The following is a 12,326-nucleotide window of genomic DNA, read 5'->3' on the forward strand; positions in this document are numbered from 1 at the left end:
GCCTCTCAAGGCTATCAGCATAGGTAGGTAGGAACAAAAAAAAGCACTGAGAGTGAATCCGGGGGATCCGATAAGACATATTTCGGGAGACGGCAGCTTTGCATTGTTTGTCCTGTCGCTTGGGTCGGATATGAAATTAGCTACAGGCTTGCAGACAGATTATTAGGTATTAGCCTACTGTAGCACGCTGGCTAGACTGGTTGGTACGAGGCTTTTGCGCATTACCATTTCGAGTTGTTCTTCTCTGGCCCTGTCGTCTTGTGCATGTTCCTTTAGTCGGTTCTCACGAATCCCTGGGATAGTATAGGGGTGGTGACGCATTGAATTCTTACTCCGTGATCACAAGGATAACAATTATTATAAAACTGTAATAAAAATTTTTGTGGAAATATTCTTTTCAAATAACTTACCTATCTATATATTAATACGTGAAGCAAAAACTTTGTATCCCTTTTTACGAAAATTGCGCGGACGGAGGAGTATGAAATTTTCCACAGTTATAGAGATTATAGAGAAGAAGTGCACAAAGCTATTTTTTTTTTTAAATAATGCATAAAAAATACATTAAATCAATAAAGAAAACATTACACACACTACATACCATGTATTTGACGCACACACGCATGCATACTATTTATTGTCAAACTTTTGTTTTTGACGTCTGTTGTCAAATTGAGATTAAATATTGTTTGTCTTTGTTAATATTTTTCTATAGTGTGTAGTCTTGGCGAAATTTGTGATTATATATGACGGAGTAGGGACGTCCGTATTGTTTGTAAAAAGTGTGACGTCAGCACCGCTGACGTCGCGGTCATCACTTTCTTGACGAATGACTCATGTTTGGGTTTCCGAAACAAAACTTCACGAGAACTTCACGAAAACTTCGTATATTGCACGAGAAGCATAACAACGTTACAGAGATATCCGTACAGTACAACGGCTCGGACACGAATCAAAAAGTGCTAGACAGCACGGCCGTATTTATGGGGCTTCGGACCCGTGAGCGTGTTGACACGTTTTAAACACGTGAGCGTGTTTACACGTTTTTCAAACACGTGAGCGGGTTTACACGTTTTTCAAACACGTTTTAAAGTATTGAAATTACAATAAAAGGAACTGTTTAACATCAATTTCTTATCACAGAGTAATTAGTTGATGATCAGTAGGTAAATAGTCATATTTGCGCCGACACGGCCATACTGACAGGCGGTGCGCGCTCTGCACCAGCCGCCCATGTATGGTGTATCACCAGAGAGTTCTTGGAGTCCATCTGAAACAATGGAATGTCTGTTTCTGAGATTGGTATCTGTGTACCTTTTTATGTTACTTTGAAAGTAACTTATTTTGTGTAGTTTTATATTGTGACGTACACTGAGGTACTTATGTAGTGGACGTACACTGTGGTACTATGATGTAGTGGGCGTACACTGTGGTACTATGATGTAGTGGGCGTACACTGTGGTACTATGATGTAGTGGGCGTACACTGTGGTACTTATGTAGTGGGCGTACACTGTGGTACTTATGTAGTGGGCGTACACTGTGGTACTTATGTAGTGGACGTACACCGTGGTACTTATGTAGTGGACGTACACCGTGGTACTTATGTAGTGGGCGTACACCGTGGTACTTATGTAGTGGGCGTACACTGTGGTACTTATGTAGTGGGCGTACACTGTGGTACTTATGTAGTGAGCGTACACTGTGGTACTTATGTAGTGGGCGTACACTGTGGTACTTATGTAGTGAGCGTACACTGTGGTACTCATGTAGTGGGCGTACACTGTGGTACTCATGTGGTGGCGTACACTGTGGTACTCATGTGGTGGCGTACACTGTGGTACTCATGTGGTGGCGTAATTTTATTAATCAAAAATAAAAACTTATCCTTATGCCGATTGTTGATTTTGCTGCTCGACCATCCTGGTTTGTAAAGTATCTGGTAGAGGTTCATTGGCTGATGCTAGTGGGTCGCTTTCTTCCGCTGATACGGTTTTATGGTCTCCAGGTTGTTGCTCAGCGGAGGCGGCATGTGATCCACTTAGGCGGTGCGCGCTCTGCACCAGCCTCGTTGATTCTCGTAGGTGTTCTTTGATCCCCATTGATCTGCAGGAATAAAAAGTTTCTCTGAGTAGCGCATCTGTTATACTTGCGTTACTTGTAACCATGTAAGTTTGAGACTATTAATGCGATTTTATTGTAGGGTTCTCGGAGGTTTTTGTAGATTTCTCGGAGGTTCTCGTAGATTTCTCGGAGGTTCTCGTAGATTTCTCGGAGGTTCTCGTAGATTTATTGAAGGTGGGATAAGAATATGTAAGGTGTTGTTCGTTGTGTAAGGATATCATGGTCTTCAGATGAATTTTGTGGTAAAATTTTAGTAATAATAAAAGCAAAAATAAAAACTTATCTTTTGTATTCATTGATCAGTTGATTGTTGATTCCGTCGCTCGACCATGCTGGTTTGTGAAGCAGACTGTACAGGCTTATCGGCTGATGCTGGAGGGTAGTCATTATCCGCCGATACGGTTATCTGGTCACCAGGTTGTTGCTGAGCGGAGGCGGCGTGTGATCCCGCTTCTGATGACGGAGTAGGGACGTCCGTATTGTTTGTAAAAAGTGTGACGTCAGCACCGCTGACGTCGCGGTCATCACTTTCTTGACGAATGACTCATGTTTGGGTTTCCGAAACAAAACTTCACGAGAACTTCACGAAAACTTCGTATATTGCACGAGAAGCATAACAACGTTACAGAGATATCCGTACAGTACAACGGCTCGGACACGAATCAAAAAGTGCAACAAGCAAGAAGGGTCGTCGTACCCCCTTTCGGGGGCACGGAACGGGCCTCGGGGCAAACCCCACTACCCGGGACGGAGCTCCCTGCCACATAGGGCAGGGGTGAAGTAGATGCGGGGAGGACATGGGGAAGGTACGCTGTTCGCTGCGTGTTCGGCGGCAATTTACATCTATATATACTTATATATAATACGATGGGCAGTCTGGTCGCGGCTCGATGCCCGCGGCGGTGACACCCCGGCGCCGGCTGCTGTCCTCTGCTTCCTTACAGCTAATTATTATTATATATTTTTTTTTTTTTTTTTTTTTTTTTTTTTTTTTTTTTTTTTTTTTTTTTTTTTTTTTTTTTTTTTTTTTTTTCCCTTACTATCTAACTACAACTAAACTAAAGCTAACTAAACTACTATATACATACAGGGACAACAGTCAGCAGCTACGAGGGGCCCGCCACCGGCCCCATGCCGCGGCCCCGCCTCTACAAATCAGAGGGGGAGCCGCGACACTAGTTTGGCGCTCACCCGCTAAGGGCTCCCCAGAAGGGGAAGACCGTCGCGGGGAGGGACCGATATAATCACTCCCCAATAAGGGGGAGTGGTCCACCCAACGGGGGTGGGAAATGGGTCCCCATAAGGGGGCACCCCAACGATGTGGGGGGAAATGACGAGTGTGGACAGCTCAGTCCCATGGGGGCACTCATTATGAGCACTCCCATATCACTCCGATTAAGCCGACTATCTTACCATAGCCGGGGGTTCCAGTAGCTCCCTTGGTAGCGCCAGACCATCAGGTGGTCTAGCGTGCAAGGGAGCTAAGTTGTGGAGATGCTCGTGGGGTCCACCGTCAGCCCGCTCGTAAAGATTACGAGCTAGCCTCCGGATGAACTCCTCGAGCGACTCCACATCCAGATCCCGGGCGATTACGGCATTACTGACGTAACGCCCTGCTCCGACTATCGTGCGAAGAGCCAGATTCTGCTGGGCCTGTAACTTCACCCGCATGACCTGCGGGATGAGGTGATACCAGGCCGCAGCTGCGTACGTGATACGGGAACGGACATACGTCTTATAAATGCCGAGCTTAGTCCTGACCGGCAACCTGGAGGCCAACACCGGCCGGAGGAGGAATCTCGCGTAGCGAGCGGCCGCCAGCGCCTTATTGGCGTGGGCGGTCATCCCCAAACTCCGGTCGATATCGACCCCCAAGTACCGGACGCTGGATCTAAACTCGACATTAGCGCCACGGAGACTGAGCTGTCCCGGGACGACTCTTGTGCGGACCGGACCGAAGAGAATAGCCGCGGTCTTCCCCACGTTGACCGCGACCCTCCATCGGTCCAGCCACTGGGGCAGTAAGTCCAATAACCTCTGCATCCTCGAAATGGCCGCAGAGGGGAAGTTGGATGACGCGAAGTAGGCGCTGTCGTCGGCAAACAGCGCCAACTTCACGTCGGCTTCCCACGCTTCGAGGTTGCCCTCGAGCGTGGGAATGTCGTTGGTGTAGAGAGCGTAGAGGAATGGTGCCAGGACGCTCCCCTGCGGAACTCCGGCCGTGACTGGGCGCACCGACGACTTGGCGCCCTCGACCGCGACAAGGAAGGATCTTCCCTCCAGGTACGACCCCAGCAGTCGCACGTAGGCGTGCTGGAGGTCCGTGTTCTGCAACAGCTTGTGGATCAGTCCCGCATGCCAGACACGGTCGAAGGCCTTCTCGATGTCGAGAAAGACTGCGGCCGTGTACTGGCGCGCGTTGGTCCGATCTGCCTAGACAGCACGGCCGTATTTATGGGGCTTCGGACCCGTGAGCGTGTTGACACGTTTTAAACACGTGAGCGTGTTTACACGTTTTTCAAACACGTGAGCGGGTTTACACGTTTTTCAAACACGTTTTAAAGTATTGAAATTACAATAAAAGGAACTGTTTAACATCAATTTCTTATCACAGAGTAATTAGTTGATGATCAGTAGGTAAATAGTCATATTTGCGCCGACATATAAGTATAAAATACAATCATAATAGTGTACAAACTTACAATTCCCATTAATTATACTGCGGGACATCTAGTATCATTTAATCGTTGGAATAGTTACGTAATTTCTAAAATGCATGCTTATGTTAACAATCGATGAATGACATGTGATCCCACAGAGCATAGAATTTCGCAAGTCACCGTTTTGTTGACTTGGTGCTTCGGAATACAACTTTCATTTATTACTTCGTGCAGTTTTCGTATGGCAAGTTTTTTTTAGTACTAGAGGTCCCGCAGTAGTCGAAATTCGACTATAATTAATTGGAATTGCAAGTTTGTACACTTGATTGTATTTTATACTTCTATAATCACAAATTTCGCCAAGACTACACTAAAATATTAACAATGACAAACAATATTTAATCTCAATTTGACAACAGACGTCAAAAACAAAAGTTTGACAATAAATAGTATGCATGCGTGTGTGCGTCAAATACATGGTATGTAGTGTGTGTAATGTTTTCTTTATTGATTTACTGTATCTTTTATGAATTATTTAAAAACAATATTAGCATTACGCACTTCTTCTCTATATTCTCTATAAGTGTGGAAAATTTTATACTCCTCCGTCCGCGCAATTTTCGTAAAAAGGGATACAAAGTTTTTGCTTCACGTATTAATATATAAAAAAAAAATTCTCAGTTAACTCTTTGTTATTATTGCATCGGCTATCCACGGTTGTGATTTTTGTGACCGATTCTTATCTATACTAATATTATAAAGCGGAAGAGTTTGTTTGTTTGAACGCGCTAATCTCAGGAACTACTGGTACGATTTGAAAAATTCTTTCAATGTTAGATAGCCCATTTATTGAGGAAGGCTATAGGCTATATAGCATCACGGTAAGACCAATACAAGTGGAGCACCAATAAAGAATATTTCAAAATAGGGGTTTAAATAGCTTCCTTAATTCCTTAATTCTATAATTCAAAAATATTTTCACTTTCTACGTAAATGAAGTGGAGGGGGTAAAATTTAGCGTTATGCCAAAGTAACTATTCCACGCGGACGGAGTCGCGGGCAAACGCGTGTGTATTATATTGATATTCCACTAAAATGACTAATAGTATTGGATTGAAATTTCACACAATGCTCGTTAATACATACATACGTAATATGTAATAGAGTGTCCTAAATTTATCCATATACATACACACATTTAAATATATATTTACGACATTTTGTTAGTGATTTTACGTGCCTACTATTCGACTGGTGCATTATAGATCAGAAGGTGGCACCAGCAACTAACACTTTACCTCGGAAAATGCGACATCTTACATTCATTCTGAATTACAAAATTAACGTAGGTGATACCGCGGGACAGGTCTAGTCGCATTTAAAACTTTTCGGTTTCACAGACCAACCATTTAAATGAAACTAGAAAGTTTTAGTAGACGGTACTGAGTCTTATGAGAAAATGAAAGTACTTGATGGAGTTTGTGCCTCAACCAGTTTTATTTACGCAGCGGAAAACGGATAAGCTAATAAAACTTACGTAATTATGTGAAATTAAAACAATGCACGTTCGTATTGTGATGGGAGGATTAGAAATTATAGGCTTTTTAATACGCTTTTATTAGCTTCAGACGTATGTATGTTTGTAACGGAATCTTTGAACATGATTTTGACCCCCTTCAAAGCATCGGATTAACGCGAAATTTTGTTATACTTATAAAGGACCGATGACAATTGAATAATGAAAAAAAAAATTTAAAAATTTTCAATTCAACTAAAAAATGAAAAATAAATAATAGTTTAAAAAAAACTAACAAAAGGATTTCAAAAGCTTTTCAGGATATTATCAGAATTACCTTCTACTCATATCTGTTCATATCATATTTATAACTACCGATACCATGCACCTCACGCTTTTTTACAATAAAATCTCTTTTTCTTACACTATTTTTAATTCAAACTTATTAAAATTTATTTTTCATTTTTTTGTTGGATTTTCTATAAAAGCGTATTTTGTTAGTTTTTCTAAACTTATATTTATTTTATTTGCTATCAGTAATGAGTGCTTCGATGATTTGTGGTTCGAGTGATGATTTTTTCTTGTTACCCGAAACAAGAACGTGTCTTCATTGTGTTACGGTCGAGAAACGTTGGAGCCTCTGAGTCAATGACTTTGTATCTGTACCGTATGTTTTATCAGTGTTTCCATTTTACAATCGCCCCATCCGCTTCTAGAGTTTACGTCTACTTCTTCAATCTGCAATCAACAGCTGTGAAGTTTAACTTTGTCACGATCGTTCGCCTGTCGAATGAGTTTGGAGTCCCATGGAGTTTCCAGGGTGTTTTTCTTTAAGCTAGGCTTGAACACAGGCCTGAGCGGCTGGCATTAGATTTGCTGTACCTTTTCTTTAGAAATAGACAGGGTAGTGGTACCTACCTGCGCGGACTCACTAGAGGTCCTACCACCAGTAAAAACCTGTGATATTGCTTGTGTCCATGATCGACTGTGATCACTAAGCATCAAACAAATCGATCTTCAAAGTCTTATAAGAACGCACAAGAGGCGAGTTATTTGTAAAGGCAAAATATTAAACGAATGGTTTATACTGAAAATCCTCCTTGCCTCGATAATCCTCAATGCTGAGGGTCGTGGCCTCTTCTAATAACTTTCTCCTGGATTATCCTGCGCCACTCCTGTCTATCTTCGGCTGTGTGGATACACGTAGACTGAAGTGTTGAGATTGGAGTGTAAATGGAGACACGGTAATAACATGTTATTATGTAGACGTTTTGCTTGATCATAACGCTCTATTAGAAAGAGCCTGGTAATAGGTAATAATGGTAAGGGAGGTAATCTTGGGAGCTCGCAAAGGTAGATTCCACGACCCTGCCTTTTAAGCCGTGAAGCAGTAATGCGTTTCGGTTTGAAAGATGGGGCGCCGTTTAAACTGAGACTTAAAACTCATGTCTCAAGATGGGTAGCGGTATTTACGCTGTTGATGTCCCGGGGCTTCGGTAACCACTTAACTCAGACGGGCCGTGAGCTCGTCCACCCATATAAGCAAAAAGAATCCTCAGACTGACATCAATATGAGTTTAATAACCTCGCACCGTTGTCAAATAAAGAGTCGCAGCCCTATTTATGGATCTAATTTATTCACGGAAACAACCTATTATAGAGTCCGCCCGAATTAGACAGGGCCAACGTGCAGCGACTAGTAAACAACCAGGTCACTTGTTTAAGAGGACCATATCTATTAATTTTAATGCTAATCTAACTCGTGAACAAATTATTTGGGTAGAAACTGCACGTTAGTGGGAGTTTTCCTGAGAAAAACATTACGTATGCAATAAGCGTACTGCGATGATGTGCCGCAAATTTTTTTGAGATTCTTACTATGAATGTTTTCAAAGATATTATAAGGTCCTGTTACTGATAATGAGATGGCCACCATTGAATTTATTGCTTAATAATATCAGATAATTAGAATCAAGAACACAAAATGAATAAATTAGCGTAGTATGTGATAAGTTTAATTCGACGATGGATTGTTTTTTTGGTTCCCGCCAAAAAGCCCGCGAAAGAGTTACGCGCGATGTGTGTGTTTGGGCGTTATATAGAAAATATGTAAATGACACTACCACCACCAAATAAATCGTTAATAATTTCTATCAGTTCTTTTTTATCTGACAAAAGCTAACAAGTTTTACAAATGCAATTTTAAAACATGACAAAAGATGCCAATTATTTTTAATTTGTGCGCGCCTTTCAATTACTAACTATAAACATTACACTAGATCTTTTTGAAATGATTAAAAAACTAACCTACCCCAATCTCACATTTTGCACAGATAAAAAACACACAAAAGGTGATCGAAATCACAGAAAGCCGTCTCGACCTTGTTGAAACTCCACTATCTCCAATTAAAAGTTAGTTTTCTCAATAAGATGGCCTTATTTTAATATTAAGAATCACAATCATCGGACAGAGAATTTTCGAGAAAAAATTCAATCCAAATGTGGTACCCTGTGAAAATAGAAACAATGAGGTTCTGATATTTTACATTAAAAAGTCTGTATTAATAGCGAAATAAATGAGATTTTCTAAATTGGTATTGTAGTGTTATAATAATTGATAGTGTAGTGATTGATAAGTAGTAGGGCTCTTCAATGATCTATCTCTAAGAGTGCAGCATCTTTTCAGGATGCCGTTAAGAAAGAGCATCAGACCAGAATAGGTGGCGTTCTTATGTTGTTTTTTTTATTCCAGTCTTTATTCCACAAGACCATAGACGTGACGCGGTCTCCTTCAGTCCCTCTACGACAAGCGAAAGAAATTCTTCAATATTAATTGTCTTCTCAATGTTTCAGATCACCAAAGCTGTCGTTAGTCGAGGATTCGTGAAGATCTAGGTGGTCGAATGATGCAGTGCGGTTGGTCGTCGGCGAAATGGCCGCATTATCCTGCTATCAGCCCTGCAGACCGCATCTGGCGCAACCCGCTAGGTAAATGTCGAATTAAATGAAAATATAGCGGTTTTATTTTATGTAAAGCGTAGTGTTTATTTAAGAAAGCTCTATCATAAACCAGTTTATTATTATTAAGGGATTTTATGACCTGGTAACTAAGACCTTTAAGTCATTTATTATTTTAATTCATATTCTTATTTTTATGAAAAATGATAGTATGGAGTGAAATGAAATGAAATGCAGATGATTAATCTGAGACACTAATCCACTGGGATGAAATTAAATGAAATGAGATGAGATGATACGGGATGAAACGTAATCTCAGTAAAATGGTGGTCATTTACTGAGATTTTTCAATTGACTTTTTGGACGATCCCGAGAAGTTACGTCCAGCGGATTTGTTTCATTTTCCCACATTTGTGCACTATCACAGATACTAAACAGTTAATAAACCACCGCTGTTACACATTTAAACCTGAAGAAACACTAATGAGACAAAATAAAACAAATCACCCAACTTCACTCCTCGCGTTCCCGCCAAAAAGTTCAACATAAACCCGGAATGACAGACTTACATAGATTATAATTTAAAGTATAAACTAGAAATGTACTCATTACAACATTAGTCTACAAAGTAGGGTTCAATTTTCTAATTTCAACAATAAATTCGACTTATCTATGCAACAAGCATATCTAACATCGATAGCGTTTGGCAAATTTAACTGATCTTAGAAAACGGCATTGATTATGCACCGCCGTCATATTAATACTATGAATCGTGAAGACGTTCAAAGATAAGTCACGATTCTCGGGAATAGTGACCAACCTTCTATCTTAACTAATTACAGGTAACTCCTGTTTCTAAAAATTATGGTTTAGAATCATCGAACATTTTCCATTTCGGTCTCTTTTCAACGACAGTTAAGACTGCTTTTAAGGTACAGGTTTAAAACCGTTTTTTTTCTTATCTATGTATTAATTTCGGTATTGGTAGACGATTCACGACGGACGGCCCGTGTTCTACGAAAACTAAAGTTTTTTCGCCCCTAACTATTCTTTGGTAGACTATTCCAGCTACACGAGGACGGGTAGGTGAGTTCACGGGCTCAACCTGAGAGAATTCGCCAACACTAGCCATAGCAAGAGCAATGCTTCACAGAGTCTACCATTGGATCGAAAGCGACTCCACTGAAAAACTCAGTGTCCTGCATCTATGGGACTGTAAAGCGATTCTAATTATGTCTATGACACGCGAAAACCGAAGAAACTCATACATAATTATAGACACCTGGAACCTCTTTGGAACCTCTGGGTCTGCGGAGGGACTTCCGTTCCCTTTGTATTTTGTACCATATGTTCCATAGGGAGTGCTTTGAGGAATTATTTGAGATGATCCCTCTCATCTCCTTTTTATCATCGCACCTCCCGCCATCGGAGCAGAGTTCATCCATATCATCTGGAACCGCTGCGTTTATCGACAGTGCGTTTCTAGTGGTATTTTTTACCACGTACCATCCGGCTATGGAATGAGCTCCCCTCCACGGTATTTCCCGAGCGCTATGACATGTCCTTCTTTAAAAGGGGCTTTTGGAGAGTATTAAGCGGTAGGCAGCGGCTTGGCTCTGCCCCTGGCATTGCTGAAGTCCATGAGCGACGGTAAACACTCACCATCAGGTGGGCTGTATGCTCGTCTGCCTAAAACGGCAATAAAAAATTAATAAATAAAAACAAGAGGAACGTATTTCATTCAATATTACGTTAGTTTAGTGAATTTTATTGAAGTTTTTGCCGACATACAAGTAACTGCACTGATTATTTTTATTTAATGCTACAATTAACGTATATACTTTTTTTTCCTACCTATGCTAATACCCATGAGAGGCTATTTCACCTTCACCCTAGCGTGTAAGTGAGTTCTTGGGGCTCAAACCGGAAGTGTTGCTAACACTGGCCCAACAAGAGCAGTGCTTTGCAGAATCTACCACCGGATCGGAAACGCGACCCACTGAGAAGATCCGGCAAGAAACTCAGTGGACTGTGTCTGTGGGTTAAATTACTCGTCGAGCCCTTTCGACGAAGCGACGGGTTCGACAAGGACGGTGACCGGAGTATATACTGGTGGTAGGACCGCACTTATATGCACGTACTTGCCTACTTCAGGCGCGAAGGTATTAAGGTATCAAAATCTTCCCGATGACTGATTAGAAAAACACTTTAGTACTGTTGTTGTCCTTGTCGCACGCTGCGCTAACCGTGGGTGCTTGACATTGCAGGTGTCTAGACGACGAAGAGCATACATCGGCTCCGTTCTCAATCCGCCGGCAGCAGTTCATAGAGAGATGTCACGAGGCCCGCAACACGAGACACCGCGACTTCATACCTGAAGTTTCGGTCAAGAAGACCAGGGACGAGCTCGCCAGGCATGCGGCACAAGCCGCGGCGCTATGCCAGCGCCGACTGAACGTTGAATCGGGCTGGTCTAAAGTCGAGGAAGTTCGGAAGAAGTTCGAAGGTGCGGCCGCTTCCGCATCATACTCGAGGTCTTTTGAATCGCCTCCCAGGTAATTACCGTTTACGACATTGTTATTTAAATGTTAAAATGTCCACAAGAAATACGCTTGCTATTGGGCATGTTACATTGTTATATTTTCGGTTATCTTGTGCAACCTAACCCATGCATCAGCTCGCTGAGTTTCTCGCCGGATTTTCTCAGCGGGTTGCGATTCCGATCCGGTAGTAGATTCCTTCGCGAAGCAGCTGCTCTTGAGTTGTTAGGTCTCCTTCGAAGGCGCTAGGGGAGCTATTAGCAAATCCCAACCCTCCTGGCTGAGCCTTTGCTTGTCCACCTGTTCTGGTGAAACCGAAAAGGCCTCCGGGCCACCAGTAAACCTTCAATCATAAAAAAAGGTATTTTTGATGTATTCGAGTCTGTATACCCGGTATTAAAGGATGACCGGATCTCATAAGCTTAGTTGCACTACAATAATGATGGCTTCCCGTTCAGAATATAACACGTGATTGCTTTACAGCAGTTTTGACCCGTCACTTAGTCGCATAACTCGATTGCATTGCTTC

At 41.9% G+C, this 12,326-nt stretch overlaps 2 protein-coding genes across 4 annotated transcripts in view; both read left to right on the forward strand.

The window, feature by feature from the left end:
• Positions 1-12,326, forward strand: part of LOC149500617 (uncharacterized) — a 102,096-nt gene that overhangs the window by 62,536 nt on the left and 27,234 nt on the right. For all 3 annotated transcript variants that reach the window (XM_089735860.1, XM_089735862.1, XM_089735861.1), the window contains 2 exons: positions 9,153-9,287; positions 11,525-11,812. In XM_089735860.1, coding sequence (XP_089591986.1) covers positions 9,232-9,287; positions 11,525-11,812 — 344 coding nt within the window. In that variant the 5' untranslated portion in view covers positions 9,153-9,231. The remainder of the gene's footprint in view (positions 1-9,152; positions 9,288-11,524; positions 11,813-12,326) is intronic.
• Positions 1-12,326, forward strand: part of LOC149500618 (waprin-like protein) — a 337,771-nt gene that overhangs the window by 18,558 nt on the left and 306,887 nt on the right. The window lies entirely within an intron of this gene.

This window comes from Bombyx mandarina, chromosome 20, assembly GCF_030267445.1.
Source record: "Bombyx mandarina strain Sakado chromosome 20, ASM3026744v2".
Lineage (NCBI taxonomy): Eukaryota > Metazoa > Arthropoda > Insecta > Lepidoptera > Bombycidae > Bombyx > Bombyx mandarina.